Source organism: Neoarius graeffei, chromosome 14 (assembly GCF_027579695.1).
Source record: "Neoarius graeffei isolate fNeoGra1 chromosome 14, fNeoGra1.pri, whole genome shotgun sequence".
NCBI classification, from domain to species: domain Eukaryota; kingdom Metazoa; phylum Chordata; class Actinopteri; order Siluriformes; family Ariidae; genus Neoarius; species Neoarius graeffei.
The window spans coordinates 49,707,903-49,728,304 of NC_083582.1; the positions used below are offsets into that span (position 1 = coordinate 49,707,903).

Below are 20,402 nucleotides of genomic sequence, written 5' to 3' on the forward strand. Positions count from 1 at the left end.
AAAAGCTTTGCTGAATTTTGCTGAATTTTACAGTATTGTGAAATGTGTGACATTAAAGGGTGTTAAACTGTCATAACTTTTGGCTGTGCTGATAATGGTGTTTCTGAACGAAGCACTTTTCTTGCTTCTTTGCCTTTTTTTTGTTAAGGTGTTAGAACACAGCACACAAGACAAGATGATTGTTCTTCTATTGCAGACATGCACATTGTTTTATTTTGTTTTGATTCAGGTGTATAATTTATAGTGATTTACCATGCACTAAATACATTTCTTTCATTATTCACTTATTAAAAATCATGGCTTATATTGCTATACATTATCACTGTAATTTGTGTGGAATTGAGCATATTGAGTCTCAGCCATAACAAGGTCAGTTGCAGAGGTCTGTATTGCAGCATTCTCTCTCCACCGGCTCAGGCAATTTCTCCTCACAATCCTTGGTACTGGCACATCGACGCACTTCACCATCTATAACAATTTGTGTGAAATAACGTAGTCTTTTAAACTTCCTGAGTATTTTACCTTTTTTAAAACTTGTATTCAGATATTGAAAATTTAATAACATATTGTTTAAACATACATGCTGGTTCATGCATTATGAGCCTGATGCAGTGTGTGAGACCCATATTGCATTCTAGCTCCTTGGTTTGCTCACAGGAAGGATGGTTCTTATCGATGCTCTGGCAGTAGTTACACTTCAGGCCCTGAGCAACTGATATGAACAGTGTTGAACATTTCTGTTTTTTTTAAACATTAAACACCTGTTTCTATTTCAAATGATTAGCACACACACACACACACACACACACACACATACAGAATGCGATAATTTGTAAATCATGGAAACCATATATTTCATTGAAAATAGGAAAAAGACAATACATCAATTGTTGAAATTGAGACATTTTATTGTTTTTTGAAAACTATATGCTCATTTTGAATTTAAGGTCAGCAACACATTTCAAAAAATTTGGGACAGGGGCATGTTTACCACTGTGCTGCATCACCTCTACTTTTAACAACACTCTGTAAACATTGGGGAACTGAGGAGACCAGTTGCTGTAGTTTTGAAAGAGAAATGTTGTCCCATTCTTGCCTGATATACAATTTCAGTTGCTCAACAGTTCGGGGTCTCCTTTGTCATATTTTGCACTTCATAATGCACCAAATGTTTTCCATGGGAGACAGACCTGAACTGCAGGCAGGCCAGTTTAGCACCCAGACTCTGTTACTATGGAGCCATGCAGTTTTAATACATGTAAAAAGTGGTTTCACATTGTCTTGCTGAAAGAAAGAAGGCCTTCCCTGAAAAAGATTTTGTCTGGATGGCAGCATATTGCTCTGAAACGTGTATATATCATTCAACATTAACAATGCCTTCCCAGATGCACAAGATACCCATGTCATGTGCACTAATGCACCCTCATACTATCACAGATGGTGGCTTTTGAATTGTGCACTGATAACAGTCTAGATGATCCCTCTCCTCTTTAGCCTGGAGGATGTGGTGTCCATGATTTCTAAAAAGAATTTCTACTTTTGATTCATCAGACCTCGGGACAATTTCACACTTCGCCTCGGTCCATCATAAAGGAGCTCGGGCCCAAAGAAGGTGGTAGTGTTTCTGGATATTGTTTATATCTGGTTTTAACTTGCATTTGTGGATGCAGTAATGAACTGTTTTCACAGACGATGGTTTTCTGAAGTGTTCCTGAGCTACAATGTCTGCTTTTAATGCAGTATCACCTGAGGGCCTGAAGATCACAGGCATCCAATCAAGAGCCTCGTCTCTTGCATACAGAGATTTCTCCAGATTCTCTGAATCTTTTAATGATATTATGTACCATACATAAGGTGATGCCCAAATTCTTTGCAATTTTACATTGAGGAACGTTATTCTTAAATTGTTGCACTGTTTGCCCACACCGTCTTTCACAGAGCTGTGAACCTCTCCCCATCTTTACTTCTGAGAGACTCCGTCTCTCTGGGATGCTCTTTTTATACCCAATCATGTTACTGACCTGTTGCCAATTAACCAAACTTGTTTTTTTTTAGCATTACACAACTTTTCAGTCTTTTGTTGCCCCTGTCCCAACTTTTCTGAAATGTGTTGCTGACATCAAATTCAAAATGAGCATCTATTTTTCAAAAAACAATAAAATTTCTCAGTTTCAACATTTGATTTTTTGTCTTTGTACTATGTTCAAAGAAATATAGGGTTTCCATGATTTGCAAATCATCACATTCTGTTTTTATTTATATTTTAGACAGTGTCCCAACTTTTTTGGAATTGGGGTTGTACACGGTTGCACGAAGATATCTGCTCACTTGTGATATATACATTCACCACTTGAAAATAAACATCATATCTTCGTGTGACCGTGTAATATCTATCTATCTATCTATCTATCTATCTATCTATCTATCTATCTATCTATCTATCTATCTATCTATCTATAACAAAAATCATCTATAGCTCATATTTCAGTTATTTTTTTGGTCAAGGATTTTCATATTTATTTTTATGTTGTAGTGAAAATGAAAATGAAAAAAAAAACCCACTATAAACTAAAGCATTAGGCATGAAAATTATTTAAAATCTATTGACTCACCAGATAGAAGAGAAACAAACACAATCAGGACTGAAACGCGTGGTTCCATTATTCACTTGTAAAAATGACTGAGTAAATGATGCTCAGTGCTGTTCAAGGATCTAAATCATTATAATAATTCAATCAATTATCAAAATTTAAAGTGCTGTGATAAATATATGCATGTTTGAGATATTAAAATACAATCTCTGAATATAAAAAATGGAACAAGATTTCTCTGACCTATTCAGTCCAGTTTGTCCAGGAAAAGCAGAAGAGTTATTTTACCACACCTGTATATATACAACATTACTGGTGAGCAACAAAGAACTCCCACATTAGCGGCCTACCCACGAGTATCACGTATCTTCTCTGGCCTTCCTCAGTTTCATGTAATGCTCCTGATTAAAATGACCATGTTGGATTATGTAATCATATAGAAATCTCTGCTGCAGGAAATAAAACTTCCTGTTTAAGTATGTTTTAAATTATTGTGGATTATAGTTTGGTCACAGTTCATACCATCATTCCATAGATAAATTCTCCAGTTGCTGATTTGACTCATTAACCTAACTTTAACCAAAACTGAAATTGTACAATACACCATATATTACATATTTTATATTATCAAAACAAAAAAGGGCAACAAAATAATCAAGAATAAATCTTAAAAAGAATAGAGCTGACCACCTCTGTACAGGATTGAGGTCATCCATTGTGTCAGTGTGAAAATAGAGACTCATGATGTTGGTGAAATATATCAGGTGTTTCTAGTTTTCCTTCTTTCTGGAAGACAGGAAGATAACCAGTTACATGCAACAGATACTTCTATACCACCTTTAGGCCTAAAGAAATAAGGGTTGGGTCAAATCCTAGAATTTCAAACAATAATTTCAGACAAGAAAAACATGCAGTTTCCATTAATATAAATAACATGAAACTGTTATTTTAAATTTACTATTTATTAACATAAAAAATTCTACATATGAAAATCATAAGAAAATAATGTACAGGAACCGATAATGATTTGGGGTTACAAAATGAAATACCGCTGCTGGTATGTACAGAAGTCATTACTGATACTGTTACAAAATTAACTTTCAGTATGCATAGTAGAGGAAGCTTTTAGCTGGTGTTCTTCCTGCGCTCCACTCTGGTTTATTCTTAGAAAGGCATCGAGTAATCCATGGAAGCCTGGCTATACAGACACATCGAAAGGATGGTACCACATATCTGTTGAGACAGGGGTCAACAAGTGATGTTAATTCTCTTACATTTAAATATGAAAATTGTGAAAAATCCCATTTTTAATAGTAGGGCAGTACTGTCAACAGCTCCCAATCCAAATCACACACACAAAAAAATTCCACAAAATATTGCACAATGCACTCCATAGCCAACATATGCAGTATACCTTGCCAATACTCCACACTGAAATCACTGTTAGGATTTGGGAAATACAGTAATGTTAATTAATGAAAGCATCCAAACACCCAAATAAAATTATTTAATTGAGCGCATCCCAATTAAAATACCTTTCATAAATTGTAGTATCACAGTGACTTGTTATTAAGTGTGAGACTATCACTATTAATATGATATTTACCACACAGTGGTAGTTACTACAAAGACTTTGGTTTGTGAATACACAGGGTGTTTCAAAAAATTTGATATCATTTCACAATCTAATAACTTTGCCAATTCTTGTTCAACTGACCTCAAATTTTAACAGCATATGTGGAAACAGGTCAAAATTTTATGTTTAATGTTTTTTGTTTTTATCTTTTTAGGTATAGAAATGCCATGGGGGGAAAAAAAGGCATTTTGTGTGTTAGAGTACGATCAAACACAGTCGAACAAGACTGTGCAGCGTGCATTTATGAGAGAATTCTCTAAAAATGCTCCAACTGCAATGCAGATTTGGACATGGCACAAAAAGTTCAAAGAGGAAGGCTGTCTGTGTGTGTCTGTGTCTCAGGCGGCGTGCATATTGAAAATCTGTGAAATCGTTCATGGACTCCACATCCCTTTGAATTTCTCATTTAAATTTTGAGGAATACATCTTATATTGTTCAACATTAAGCCTGTTCAGTTTCATTTGCCTGGACTATCTAGTTTCTGGGATATTTACATCTCAAATAATATCAAATGTTTTGAAACACCCTGCATTAATTACAGTACACTGTTTATTGTACATTGTTTACAAAATGTACAGTTGGTCTGGTATTCTTGTGGGTTATGTTTCCATGATGCATCATCCACTGTGATATTACTGTATTGTTCTGAATAACACAGCTCCACATGGTAGCACTACATCCACTCAGAGACCTGGAAAGTTGACCATGGCTGCCATATGAGTTTCTCGGGTGACAACATCGATAGGTGTGATTAAGACAACAGAATGTGACAAGACACACCCATTGGAGACACTACAACACAAAACGCATGAGAAATTGCAAATACGTACTGCCCATAATAAAACCATAAGGTGCACTCATTCTGTCATGCATTCTGTCCATGTAAAAGTGCAGCATGTTTTGTGTTACAATAATAACTTATTAGAATCTGGAGAGAGCCAAAGTTTTATAAGAATGTGTGCTTAAAAAAAAAAAAGACACTTTCCATTTGACAGTTAACTCTCACCTCTACAACAGCTAGAGCGAGCACCACTCCAAGAATGATCATGAGATGCTCATTAATCCAGTTTTTAATAATTTCTCCGCAGTTCTAATGAGAGAGAAAAAAATCAGATGGGATCAAAAATCACTGTTAGACACATTCATATGGGTAGCATATTAGAAAGCAGCTTACTGAGACTTATTTGAAGACTTAGTACATAGGGGAGAGCGGGGTAAGATGAGCCACTTTTTACATTTTTCATCATAACTACATGTTAAAGCCATTTTTGCTTCCAGTCTACACACCATACCAAATTTCAAAGTGTACTGTTACTATCTGAGCAAAAAATAATTGATAAGCTCTTATGGTTAGAGTGATATTACCTCTTGAAAAAAAAATGTCAAGTGGCTCAACTTACCCCATGCACGGGGTAAGATGAGCCACTGTGTGGGGTAAATTGAGCCAACACAAAACATGTTAGGTTAACAAAGTAAACAACTTTTATTATTAGAAATGCAATCAGTGAATCAAGTCAAGTCAATCAAGTGGGGGATAGGGCCGTTGCATAGAGAAGGGGAGATGAAGAGAGAGGTGATAGAACGAGATGGGATAGGGAGGGATAGATAGATAGATGGATAGAGAGAGATATATGCGTAGATAGATAGAAAGAGGGATGGTTAGAGAGGGAATGAGAGATGTACTATATTATAGAAATTACTAAAACAGTAGAACAGTGCCAAAAAATCTTATTTCTTTCAGTAGGTTAAAACATGCAGCAATCATTCCATCCATAATAATTTCATCATTATTCAATGTTCCAAGCGTTCAAATTGCAAGGGAACACCATTTGCCTCTCCCTCCGTGCTGTCCCCCCAACAGTAAAGGGGCGGGGCAATTTTTTCACAATATCCTGTCTTGACAGGACAGCCTCATCTTTCTCTTTGAAGACAAAGGTTGGCTTTCTTGCAGAGCCATGGCATGACCGGCTTCTTTTGAGAAATCTTGCCTCTATTTCGAAGACATCCAATTTGATTATCTGGCCAATGAAGAAATGCACTTTCTTCTTCCCTGTGAATTTTGCCACAACGTAATCCCCCACATCTAACAACTGGTCTTCCTCATCTGATGTCATATATATATATATATATATATATATATATATATATATATATATATATATATATATATATATATATATATATGTGTGTCATATATGACCAGTAAATGTGAAAACTTAAGTGTCATCCATATTGGGTAAGCTCAGCCACCAATGGGGTAAGTTGAGCCAGTGGCTCAACTTGCCCCACATCTAATGGCTCATCTTACCCCGTGGCCACCATTTTGTAGAAAAATGCTAATAAAGGGGATTAGGCTAATCAAAATTATTTTTATTAGCATTCATATCATAGCTTAGAAAGCCACTAACTTAACCCTAATGTGTCTAAATATTATTCTACTTTTGTCTTCTCTAAATCATCTTCACTGTGGACAAACATGGAATTGACTTAGAAAGCACAAAAACACATTTTTATAAATATCTCCCTCACCTAGTTTGACATGTGGTGCTCCTCTCCACAAGTGTAAGTAAATGGTCCCGGCCCCCTTTGAATGTGGTCACATGGTCACATTTGTGTACTGTTTCTTAGAAACAGGGGGTGGCTCATCTTACCCCCTGGCTCATCTTACCCCGCTCTCCCCTAATCTGATGACTGATCACATGACTGTCACACCAACTTAAGTCTAGTCTTGGGCGGCACAGTGGTGTAGTAGCACTGTCTAATTAGCACTGTCGCCTCACAGCAAGAAAGTTCTGTGCTCGAGCCCAGCGGCCGATGGGGGACTTTCTGTGTGGAGTTTGCATGTTCTCCCCATGTCTGCGTGGGTTTCCTCCACATGCTCCAGTTTCCCTCACAGTTCAAAGACATGTAGTTAGGTTAACATGGGGCAGCCTTGGGCTGAAGTGCCCCTGAGCAAGGCACCTAACCCCCAACTGCTTGCCAAGTGCTGTAGTATAGCTGCCCACTGCTCTGGGTATGTGTGTGTGCGCTCATTGCTCATTTGTGTGTATGCGCTCATTGCTCATTTGTGTGTGTTCACTGCTTCAGATGGGTTAAGTGCAGAGGACGAATTTCACTGTGCTTGAGTGTGCATGTGACAAATAAAGGCTTCTTTTTCTTTAAAATTTTTAAGTAATATTGTAAGATCAAGTACAGCAGTGAACTGGCTACTAAGTAATTTTACCTGCTGCCATTTTTTTCTCTCCGTGCTTCCATGGAAGGCGGTCGCATTTTCTGCTCTCCCTCTCCCTTCTTTTTTTCCCTGCTTGTGCTTCTGTGTCTTGTCTCGTCTGCTGTACTTTTTGAAGAGACTCTCCCTGCATTACTTTCTAAACTAAAAAAAGCATGGAATTGATAAACTGGTCTCCTAATGAAATTGACACAGTTCTCTCGACGAGAAGCCTGGGTTCGGGGGAACCTGTCTGTCCTGCCAGAACGTTTGCAGCTGGTTACACGATGGATGCGTGGGAGCGGTGGCGGGTCATGTGCCTGGCGATTCAAAGACTGCATCTGGAAAGACCAAACAATTTATATCTTATCGACATTCGGCTCCCTGAGACTGCACCGGCCTCAGTTCAGGCCATTGCTGAGGAAACATTTCCCCCTGAAGGTCACTGCCAGGAGACACTCTCGCATTCCTTCTCTAACTTTCCGCGGTCGCCATTTTTACCCCCAGTGTGACAAGCGGGTGCGTGACCAGCGCCTTCATGGCTGCAGGAGCGGATGGCTGCTTGCTTGCGCTGGATTACCTCCTCCCCCTCCCCCCTACCCCCACCCCTGATTCCCCCCCCTCAAGTCCCGTGTTTAAAGTGTACTTGTGTTGTTGTGTGCTTATGTGCAAAGGTTTTTTAAATGTTCCCACACTGTACTCCTGACAGGAGCATAGTGGGGGGGCGTGTTCTTTTTTTCCTTATCTCTCCTCTTGTTGTGTTTCCTTTTTATCTTTATCCCTGTCTTCCTGTCCTGTCTACCCTATGTCAATTGTATGTTGTATATGTACGGACAGGTTCACGGCTAATTTCGCTGGTACATGTGACTAGTGACAATAAAGGGCATCATCATCAGCATCAAGTACTAGTTTTTCATTCCAAAAGATTTACATTTCTGACCTAAAATCTTATTGAACACATGTTAACAATCACAGAAAAGGAGGTAGACATTGTAACATTATGCTGTACCTGTTCATACACCCCACATGTGTTGTTTGAGATTGTATGGAGGCAGAAGTTTGAGATTTGAACAGTGCCATTTACTGTAGCATTCTTATAGTAACAGGAGGACGGGATATTATCCCAGTCATCCTTCCCATTCCAGCCACAGCACTGGGCCTTAGTACAAAAAAACATCAGGTTACATTGATAGTTTGGGTCTTGAATATCCGTATATGCAATCAAACTACTTAAGGGATGCAAGATATTTACAGTCACGATAGCATACAGTGGTGCTTGAAAGTTTGTGAACACTTTAGAATTTTCTATATTTCTATACAGGACCTAAAACATCATCAGATTTTCACACAAGTCCTAAAACTAGATAAAGAGAACCCAGTTAAACAAATAAGACAAAAATATTATACTTGCTCATTTATTTATTGAGGAAAATGATCCAATATTACATAGCTGTGAGTGGCAAAAGTATGTGAACCTCTAGGATTAGCAGTTAATTTGAAGGTGAAATTAGAGTCAGGTGTTTTCAATCAATGGGATGACAATCAGGTGTGAGTGGGCACCCTGTTTTATTTAAAGAACAGGGATCTATCAAAGTCTGATCTTCACAACACATGTTTGTGGAAGTGTATCATAGCACAAACAAAGGAGATTTCTGAGGACCTCAGAAAAAGCGTTGTTGATGCTCATCAGGCTGGAAAAGGTTACAAAACCATCTCTAAAGAGTTTGGACTCCACCAATCCACAGTCAGACAGATTGTTTACAAATGGAGGAAATTCAAGACCATTGTTACCCTCCCCAGGAGTGGTCGACCAACAAAAATCACTCCAAGAGCAAGGTGTGTAATAGTTGGCAAGGTCACAAAGGACCCCAGGGTAACTTCTAGGCAGCTGAAGACCTCTCTCACACTGGCTAACATTAATGTTCCTGAGTCCACCATCAGGAGAACACTGAACAACAATGGTGTGCATGGCAGGGTTGCAAGGAGAAAGCCACTGCTCTCCAAAAAGAACATTGCTGCTTGTCTGCAGTTTGCTAAAGATCACGTGGACAAGTCAGAAGGCTATTGGAAAAAATGTTTTGTGGACAGATGAGACCAAAATAGAACTTTTTGGTTTAAATGAGAAGCGTTATGTTTGGAGAAAACACTGCATTTCAGCATAAGAACCTTATCCCATCTGTGAAACATGGTGGTGGTAGTATCATGGTTTGGGCCTGTTTTGCTGCATCTGGGCCAGGACGGCTTGCCATCACTGATGGAACAATGAATTCTGAATTATACCAGTGAATTCTAAAGGAAAATGTCAGGACATCCTGTCCATGAACTGAATGTCAAGAGAAGGTGGGTCATGCAGCAAGACAACGACCCTAAGCACACAAGTCGTTCTACCAAAGAATGGTTAAAGAAGAATAAAGTTAATGTTTTGGAATGGCCAAGTCAAAGTCCTGCCCTTAATCCAACTGAAATGTTGTGGAAGGACCTGACGCGAGCAGTTCATTTGAGGAAACCCACCAACATCCCAGAGTTGAAGTTGTTCTGTACAGAGGAATGGTCTAAAATTCCTCCAAGCCGGTGTGCAGGACTGATCAACAGTTACTGGAAACATTTAGTTACAGTTATTGCTGCACAAGGGGGTCACACCAGATACTGAAAGCAAAGGTTCATATACTTTTGCCACTCACAGATATGTAATATTGGATCATTTTCCTCAATAAATAAATGACCAAGTATAATATTTTTGTCTCATTTGTTTAACTGGGTTCTCTTTATCTACTTTTAGGACTTGTGTGAAAATCTGATGATGTTTTAGGTCATATTTATGCAGAAATATAGAAAATTCTAAAGGGTTCACAAACTTTCAAGCAGCACTGTAGATATGCAATGACATTGCTGGTTGTTTGATGCTTTGTCGTGATTGACTGTTCTCAACTTGGGCCTTACCTCACGTTGAACAAATTCTAGAGAGGTGTGAAAATGTTGTAGACTTGAATCATTCTTCTCAAATGATTTAATAATGTCAAGAACATGCTTTTCCACAGAACTCACCAACTAGTAAGAAAAAACAGAAAAGGATTTTTGATTAATCTTTGGTTATCAGAAGTGAACGACTGGCATGCATATGACTTGAAATTAATTAGTCATTTAATTAAAGCAGGCGGCACGGTGGTGTAGTGGTTAGCGCTGTCGCCTCACAGCAAGAAGGTCCGGGTTCGAGCCCCGTGGCCGGCGAGGGCCTTTCTGTGCGGAGTTTGCATGTTCTCCCCGTGTCCGCGTGGGTTTCCTCCGGGTGCTCCGGTTTCCCCCACAGTCCAAAGACATGCAGGTTAGGTTAACTGGTGACTCTAAATTGACCGTAGGTGTGAATGTGAGTGTGAATGGTTGTCTGTGTCTATGTGTCAGCCCTGTGATGACCTGGCGACTTGTCCAGGGTGTACCCCGCCTTTCGCCCGTAGTCAGCTGGGATAGGCTCCAGCTTGCCTGCGACCCTGTAGAAGGATAAAGCGGCTACAGATAATGAGATGAGATGAGAATTAAAGCATTTAGATTTAAGGCATCAGACATTTAGATACTGCAAAGGCATTTCCTCCCCAAACAGGCAAAGAAAAAAGTGACAGGAAGCCACAGGGTGTATACTCTCTCTCTATGCTTGACTTACCGCACTTTTCTGCGTGAAGAGCAGAACTGTGCCAATTATCTGAGCTGCAAGAAGCACGGTGAGCAGGATAAAATACTGCAGAAAAACACAGGCTTGTTTAATACTGAGTTTCAAATCAGCAAAACAGATTAGCACACTGTATTGAAATTTACATCAATATTAGCTTTCTAGGACGTGCACCTATATCAAATTTGCATTTAAACATCAAGCATAATGGACATTTTTAAATGATAAATTATCATTAATAAACTCACAATTGCCAGCATGCATTTGACCTCCTTCAGAGCACCGAGGCTCCCAAAGAAGCCCAATAACACGGTGACAGAGCCACTGATGACCAGCAGATAGGAGAGGAGAGACAGGGATAGGTAGCGAGGGGTGGGTACTGTGAAAATGCACATTATGTCTTATAACATCTTAGAAAAGTTAATGCTAAAGATTCATCTTGCCATAAAAACAAGTATCATACAGTTTATTAACAGTAATTAGGGCTATCTTTAACAATTATTAAAGAGAATAATTAACCATATTTAAGGATAAAATTTGTATTTGATTGCAGTTTTCTGCTCTAAAAGAGGGACAATAGCAAAGAAAAGAGGGAAATATATTTCACAAGCTAATGATCTCATTATTATTAATTATTAAAGAAAGAAAAAGAAAAGAAAGCACAACTTTATTCATCACACACTTGTGAAATTTCCTCTCTGCATTTAACCCATCTGAAGCAGTGAACACACACACACACACACACACACACACACACACACACACACACACACACACACACACACACACACACACACACACACACACACATCCCCAGAGCAGTGGGCAGCCATATGATGTGACAAGCCAGAATTTTAATACTCACTTGTCTCTGAACATGCTATCCAGACTCCCAACCCCAAGATGGACAACCCTAACAACTACAAGAGAAATGACAAATTATATACACAAGATGACAAACATTTACAGTCACATATTATACATTCACATAATAATGAGTGAAATTACAGTTGAAACCAACTATTATTTAAGAGTACCAACTAATATTCAGCCTCAAAAGCACTTTCATACAGTTGATGAAGGACCTTTTTCAAAAATACCCATGTTTCTGTGTAGTATGCTACAATTTTTACGACATCTACATTTATCACTGAAGTCCATTGCAATCTTTGGAGATATTGCAGACATATAAAATACATTTAGTCCCCCCCCCCCCCGGAAAGTCAAAGGATAATAATTACAAATATTAAGCATGTAAAACATAGTTCATGTTTATTCTCATATTTCAGATATGGTGTCTGTTTAAAACTTTTAGTGACATCATAAAGATAAATAGTGATTATTCATGAACAACTTACAAAAAAGATTAGGTTGAAAAGAAACAGGAAGTACTTGGTGATACTGAGGCAGAACTCAGATGCCATGTCTGCAATGAAATGTTGTCACTTGTTAATAATGACAGAAAAGTAATGCACTTCAGATGACATCTGTTAATTCCCAAATGCAAATGCAAACAGAAATCAGTCGGTGTTTTCCGAACGTGATTCGGGAGACTGCTTGTTTTAAAATGTACAAACTGAATGCCTTAAAAATAACAGTATGTTGGGTTCAGAGTCATGCTGATGATATGATCTGGTGATTTTCTGAAATGTTCATCATTCATTTACATTCGACTTTGTACGGCTGATGGGTTTCAACAGGTTTAGAACAGTGTAAAGCAGCCCACACCCATGCTCAGCCTGAAAAGGACAAACAAAGGTAAAAGAAAATCCAGTGTCCGACCTGGAGCTGTCTCACATTACTCTGCTTAGGTGAAGGAAACAGAGCCTATCATCTTTCACAGTCAGAGCTTTAACTATTCATGCACTGGCAAAGATGTGGGTAAATAACATTACCATGAATATGGCAGGATGAACATCCAAAACCACCGTATTATACAGAAAATTTCACACAATTTGAAATCTCAACAGATAATTGCATAGTCTCCATTTGTCTGTCTGTCTGTCTGTCTGTCTGTCTCTCTCTCTCTCAGTGCCAACAAAAATCAGTAGACAATCAAGTTAATAAATAAGCATTCAATAAGACTGTCAGTGGTATCATATCCATACACTGATACAACTTTTGTACATTCACTGATATCACTAGATACAACACTTAAAATGGGTAATAAATAACTCAGACTTACCTCATGTATATATATATATTTTTTTTCCCAGTCAAAAGGATAACAAAGTGTCTGAGTGAAATATGACAACCTTGTATGAGACCATGTAGAATATACTTTGCATAGAGTGCTGCATTGTAGAGTGACTTTGGAGTCCCAAGCTGCATGCAAAGCATCTGTGCTGTGACTGGTGTGTGAACCCTCACTTTCATAAATAAAACATAACCCTCTACCATTTGCAAGGAAAGAATGGAAAGCTGGAAGATTGATGTTTATGTGTACCACGTTGTCATTATGGCACTTCATGGTAACTATGTTTATCACCCTTACCCATGACTGTTATGGTTTTCCTATAATGTTTAATAATAATTATCAGGACATTACCTAACCATCAGGATATTATATGTATTAGATTGACACTGGATACAGATTCAGCAAATTAGTTTTTGGTCATATCCTACATGCACTGTAAGTAGAATAAAGCTGATTTTTCCATATGTGCAGAAAGAAAAAGAAAAGAAAAATAATGAGAAGGGTGATAATTTCTAGACATGACACAATACCACTTGGGTGGCACTGTGGTGTAGTGGTTAGCGCTGTTGCCTCACAGCAAGAAGGTCCGGGTTCGAGCCCCATGGTCGGCGAGGGCCTTTCTGTGCGGAGTTTGCATGTTCTCCCCGTGTCCGCGTGGGTTTCCTCCGGGTGCTCTGGTTTCCCCCACAGTCCAAAGACATGCAGGTTAGGTTAACTGGTGACTCTAAATTGACCGTAGGTGTGAATGTGAGTGTGAATGGTTGTCTGTGTCTATGTGTCAGCCCTGTGATGACCTGGCGACTTGTCCAGGGTGTACCCCGCCTTTCGCCCGTAGTCAGCTGGGATAGGCTCCAGCTTGCCTGCGACCCTGTAGAACAGGATAAAGCAGCTACAGATAATGAGATGAGATGAGACAATACCACTTTTTTCACTCTTTGTGTTTCTCACCTTCTTGCTGTGAGGCAACAACAGCTGCACTCTTGTGCCACCGTCCAATTCTAATCTTTTTCATTTTTTTACAGGATTTGTTCAAATTATTTTTTCCCAATTTCTGATCAACTTTTTTTCCGTCATTTGTTGCTATCAATATATCATATTGAGCTTAGTTTGTGCATACATAGTAGATTGTCTTTACTCGTGTTTAAACACCCACTATAGCTGATGTCATGTCCCTGTGTTCAAATACCATCTTTGTCACTGGCCACTGGCTCGCCTAACGTAAATCACTGTTGTGTGGGTGTGTGGGGCAGCTAAATCTCATTAAAAGATCATGTACTTTTCAGAAATATGTCTGATATACTGCACTGTTTTATAGTGTACACAAAAAGTGATATAAAACAGTGTTTCTTAACCAGGGGTCTGCAGACTTTTTGTAACCCTTGACATAATCACAGGGGTCAGTAAGATTGTTTTTAAAAATATTTAAAATATGTATAAGTGGTATTGTTGTTAAATATTTCTTTCATACAACCCCGATTCCAAAAAAGTTGGGACAAAGTACAAATTGTAAATAAAAATGGAATGCAATGATGTGGAAGTTTCAAAATTCCATATTTTATTCAGAATAGAACATAGATGACATATCAAATGTTTAAACTGAGAAAATGTATCATTTAAAGAGAAAAATTAGGTGATTTTAAATTTCATGACAACAACACATCTCAAAAAAGTTGGGACAAGGCCATGTTTCCCACTGTGAGACATCCCCTTTTCTCTTTACAACAGTCTGTAAACGTCTGGGGACTGAGGAGACAAGTTGCTCAAGTTTAGGGATAGGAATGTTAACCCATTCTTGTCTAATGTAGGATTCTAGTTGCTCAGCTGTCTTAGGTCTTTTTTGTCGTATCTTCCATTTTATGATGCACCAAATGTTTTCTATGGGTGAAAGATCTGGACTGCAGGCTGGCCAGTTCAGTACCCGGACCCTTCTTCTACACAGCCATGATGCTGTAATTGATGCAGTATGTGGTTTGGCATTGTCATGTTGGAAAATGCAAGGTCTTCCCTGAAAGAGACGTCGTCTGGATGGGAGCATATGTTGCTCTAGAACCTGGATAGACCTTTCAGCATTGATGGTGTCTTTCCAGATGTGTAAGCTGCCTATGTCACATGCACTAATGCAACCCCATACCATCAGAGATGCAGGCTTCTGAACTGAGCGCTGATAACAACTTGGGTCGTCCTTCTCCTCTTTAGTCCGAATGACACAGCGTCCCTGATTTCCATAAAGAACTTCAAATTTTGATTTGTCTGACCACAGAACAGTTTTCCACTTTGCCACAGTCCATTTTAAATGAGCCTTGGCCCAGAGAAGACGTCTGCGCTTCTGGAGCATGTTTAGATACGGCTTCTTCTTTGAACTATAGAGTTTTAGCTGGCAACGGTGGGTGGCACGGAGAATTGTGTTCACAGATAATGTTTTCTGGAAATATTCCTGAGCCCATTTTGTGATTTCCAATACAGAAGCATGCCTGTATGTGATGCAGTGCTGTCTAAGGGCCCGAAGATCACGGGCACCCAGTATGGTTTTCTGGCCTTGACCCTTACACACAGAGATTCTTCCAGATTCTCTGAATCTTTTGATGATATCATGCACTGTAGATGATGATATGTTCAAACTCTTTGCAATTTTACACTGTCGAACTCCTTTCTGATATTGCTCCACTATTTGTCGGTGCAGAATTAGGGGGATTGGTGATCCTCTTCCCATCTTTACTTCTGAGAGCTGCTGCCACTCCAAGATGCTCTTCTTAAGGCCAATTTATGCTGACAATGCAGTCCTCGCAGATAGCGTTGCAGACAGTGTCTGCGTAGCCCCCCACCTTCGCAGACGCTCTGCGCGCACCTCCCAAAAATTGTGACCACCGCAGAAGCCTCGCAGACAGCGTCGCAGACAAGAGGGCTCTGATTGGTCCACTCTACATCCGCTGTACACGCACTTCCGCTTCCCTACTTTCCCGGTTTGGTTTGTTTTCACGAGCGAAGATGGAGCAGCACGAAGAGCGGTTGATCGAGGAAGTGAGGAAGTATGGACATCTATACGACTCCAGTTCTAGTCATTATAAGTAACCGGAGGATAAACACTCCACTAACCACACCCACCAACTACTCCTAGCGATTTCGCGACTTCGCACCCCCTTGCGTTGTGGCGGTGAATAACATCACGCACGCCTATTACTCCCCGCTCAACGATAAATTACAACTGTCTGCGAAAAGCTATCTGCGAAAGCCTTGTCGCAAGAGCATGCAGAGGCCTTTATACCCAGTCATGTTAATGACCTATTGCTAATTGACCTAATGAGTTGCAATTTGGTCCTCCAGCTGTTCCTTTTTTGTACCTTTAACTTTTCCAGCCTCTTATTGCCCCTGTCCCAACTTTTTAGAGATGTGTTGCTGTCATGAAATTTCAAATGAGCCAATATCTGGCATGAAATTTCAAAATGTCTCACTTTCGACATTTGATATGTTGTTTATGTTCTATTGTGAATACAATATCAGTTTTTGAGATTTGTAAATTATTGCATTCCGTTTTTATTTACAATTTGTACTTTGTCCCAACTTTTTTGGAATCGGGGTTGTATTTTTGGTCCAGGGCGGCATGGTGGTGTAGTGGTTAGCACTGTTGCCTCACAGCAAGAAGGTTCCAGGTTCGAGCCCAGTGGCTGACGGGGGCCTTTCTGTGTGGAGTTTGCATGTTCTCCCTGTGTCTGCTTGGGTTTCCTCCGGGTGCTTTGGTTTCCCCCAAAGACATGCAGGTTAGGCTAATTGGTGGCACTAAATTGACCGTAGGTGAGTGTGAATGGTTGTTTGTCTCTATGTGTCAGTCCTGCAATGACCTGGCGACAGGGTGTACCCCGCCTCTCGCCCATAGTCAGCTGGGATAGGCTCCAGCTTGCCTGCGACCCTACACAGGATAAGCAGTTACAGATAATGGATGGATTTTAGGTCCAAATAAACATTTTATTTTAGGTCCAACTCTCTCACTAACATTACTGAGCTTGCTCATTTCCGAGTGATCTATGCTCACTGTATCTTTATTAATGCAAGGTTTGCATTGTATCGAACACTGATGGGTGAAATAAACAAATGATAATTTAAATTAAATTAAGTGTAATCATGAAATGTATATGTCAGCATGTATTGTGAAATGTAAAACTTCATTTTACAAAAATGTCACTGTTAATGTTAAAACAATATAAGTTGCAGGCAGTACTGTATATCACATCTAATATTAAACGCAAATTTGACACTTGGTTATGAAAATGAATCGTACATAGAGGATATTACATGGTGGTGTGAAGACATGAAGTTTATCTTTGAGTGATGAATGTATTTCTTGAGTGAGTGAAGTGAGTGAGTGAAATATTTTTCAACACGAGAAGATAAACTTCATCTTCAAAAGCATTCACCTGGAATGCTTTTCAATTAACAGGTGTGCCTTGTCAAATGGTAATTTATTGCCTTCTTAATGTGTTTGATATAATCAAAGAGTAAATAGTAAATAATAAAAATACAGTATTCCACAACTGTAGTAATCCATATTATGCCAAGAACCGCTCAACTAATTAAATGGAAATGACATCCATGATTACAGTGGTGCTTGAAAGTTTGTGAACACTTTAGAATTTTCTATATTTCTGCATAAATATGACCTAAAACATCATCAGGTTTCCACACAAGTCCTAAAAGTAGATAAAGAGAACCCAGTTAAACAAATGAGACAAAAATATCATACTTGGTCATTTATTTATTGAGGAAAATGATCCAATCTTACATATCTGTGAGTGGCAAAAGTATGTGAACCTCTAGGATTAGCAGTTAATTTGAAGGTGAAATTAGAGTCAGGTGTTTTCAATCAATGGGATGACAATCAGGTGTGAGTGGGCACCCTGTTTTATTTAAAGAACAGGGATCTATCAAAGTCTGATCTTCACAACACGTTTGTGGAAGTGTATCATGGCACGAACAAAGGAGATTTCTGAGGACCTCAGAAAAAGCGTTGTTGATGCTCATCAGGCTGGAAAAGGTTACAAAACCATCTCTAAAGAGTTTGGACTCCACCAATCCACAGTCAGACAGATTGTGTACAAATGGAGGAAATTCAAGACCATTGTTTCCATCCACAGGAGTGGTCGACCAACAAAGATCACTCCAAGAGCAAGGCATGTAATACCAGATACTGAAAGCAAATGTTCACATACTTTTGCCACCCACAGATATATAATATTGGATCATTTTCCTCAATAAATAAATGACCAAGTATCATATTTTTGTCTGATTTGTTTAACTGGTTTCTCTTTATCTACTTCTAGGACTTGTGTGAAAATCTGATGTTGTTTTAGGTCATATTTATGCAGAAATATAGAACATTCTAAAGGGTTCACAAACTTTCAAGCAGCACTGTATATATACATGAATGTATCTCTGAAGTTATTTAGTTTTAATAAATCTCTATAATTGGCTGCCTTTCATTTTTTTTCTTTTACAATGCCATTATTATTTTGAATACAAGAACTGAGTACCCTGTATAGACAGTAGTAATGGAATAATCATGTTTTCCTTTCTGCCAAAAAACTATGGCAGTCATGGCTCTGTAACCATGTTCATTCCTGGTCTGGGTCTGAGCTTTGTAGATTTATCAGTGTCTAAGGTAACTACCCCAGGACTGTAGGAGGACCATGTCAAATATTAGACTGTATGCATTGAAAAAAAATTAAAAATCAAAAATCTGCCACCAAACTGAGACATCAGTATCACGTCACCAAACATGAGCGACACATGATGTGGAAAATTTTCGTTTGTCATCAATATCAGTCTTGATCAAAGGGCATATTTGTCATCAAACATCACCTTTTGACAGTGTGGGAAAATGTCACTTGTTTTACACTCTGCACATCCTCTGCCATTATTTATAATTTATTTTAACTGTTTCAATTTTGATGTTTTAGAGCTTTACTCATGCAACCATTTTTACACACGTGCACAACACTAACAGGACAGAACCCATGTCATGTATAGTAAATTAAAGACTCTTGATGTTTATAGAGTGACACACCAGATCTATTTTCTCTCATTTACCTGCTCTCGAGTTCAGGTTGTGCCTGGCACATGATGACAATGTTCTAAGGAGGTGCACAGATAATTATGCACAAAAGTACAAATAATGCAATGTGAGCTTACAAAAGGTTAAAATTGTAGCTCCCATGAGGAGAGAGCTGATGGAAAAGTCCGCATGAACAGTGTGTTGAAGCCCCTTATACAGTACTGCTGAAGCTCTGTGCTGTATAATTACTGGCCTGTAATTAGGTGGAGTGTTCTAGGGCCCCTTTGCTAATGGATTTTAGGGGCAGTAGGTGTAGTAATTATACCTGGGGCAAGGTACAGCCATTAGGGAGAGGACAGCATCATAGAATGAAATGAATTTCACTTGCGCTGCACGGGGACAGCATGAGTGTATCAGGTGGAGGTGGGAGCAAACAGGCTCAGTGGTGTCTGTTACAGTGAACAGTCATGTGTTTACAAAATATTGTGAAACTTTGCTTTATGTAGTTATTGCTGTATTTGAGAACAAGATGCAAATTTTTTACCCAACTGTTCTACTTATCCAACTATTAATTTTTTTATCTAGTAATCAGTATATCCAAATATATCAGAAAACATAATGAGTTTTGCAATATAATTATATAGTTGTTTTTTAAGAGCTCTTTTGTTTTGCAGTATCATGAACGTGAGTCAGATCTCTCAGTGTGTATTCCTGTGCCAGAGTTATCATGCTCTCTCTCTCTCTCTCTCTCTCTCTCTCTCTCTCTCCTCCACTATTTCCCACTCCCTTTCTCTGTGTGTGAGATTAATTTTGTCACATCACTCCCCCTCCACCCTCACGTCCCGGTCTCTGTAATAACACCACCAATTAAGATAAATGAACTCCATACTAATAGAGTTTCATTATGGTAATGTGGTACATGTCCCAGGGTATATAAAAGACAGACATTCACTACACCAGACACATAAAAACGCATAATCACATCGCATTTACTCATGTACTACAAAGATCTATTTGCCTTGATATAAATTACACACAATTTAAAAATTAATAAAATACACTCTC

General features: G+C 38.9%; 1 protein-coding gene and 1 long non-coding RNA gene across 2 annotated transcripts; both read right to left on the reverse strand.

Annotated features, from left to right (window-relative positions):
* Positions 1-192: 192 nt before the first annotated feature.
* On the reverse strand, positions 193-2,854 carry LOC132897762 (uncharacterized). The gene is made up of 4 exons (XR_009656374.1): positions 2,835-2,854; positions 2,613-2,713; positions 581-712; positions 193-468 (listed from the first exon to the last, which is right to left on the reverse strand). It is a non-coding gene; the product is annotated as an uncharacterized LOC132897762 (long non-coding RNA).
* Positions 2,855-3,534: 680 nt separating this feature from the next.
* On the reverse strand, positions 3,535-13,387 carry cd37 (CD37 molecule). Its single transcript, XM_060938992.1, has 9 exons — positions 13,283-13,387; positions 12,456-12,523; positions 11,963-12,017; positions 11,346-11,476; positions 11,092-11,166; positions 10,377-10,484; positions 8,446-8,595; positions 5,235-5,318; positions 3,535-3,824 (listed from the first exon to the last, which is right to left on the reverse strand). Exons 2-9 carry the CDS (start codon positions 12,519-12,521, stop codon positions 3,756-3,758), a joined length of 738 nt encoding a protein of 245 aa, XP_060794975.1. The 5' UTR covers positions 12,522-12,523; positions 13,283-13,387; the 3' UTR covers positions 3,535-3,755.
* Between the last annotated feature and the right edge of the window lie 7,015 nt (positions 13,388-20,402).

Bases quoted from the DNA above. Each gene is read 5' to 3' on its own strand.
- cd37 (XM_060938992.1), bottom strand. From the start codon at position 12,521: ATGGCATCTGAGTTCTGCCTCAGTATCACCAAGTACTTCCTGTTTCTT. The intron at 11,167-11,345 runs GTGAGTTTATTA...GTTTTTCTGCAG, and splicing joins TCAAATGCATGCTGGCAATT to TATTTTATCCTGCTCACCGT. The intron at 8,596-10,376 runs GTAAGGCCCAAG...TTTTGTACTAAG, and splicing joins TAGAATTTGTTCAACGTGAG to GCCCAGTGCTGTGGCTGGAA.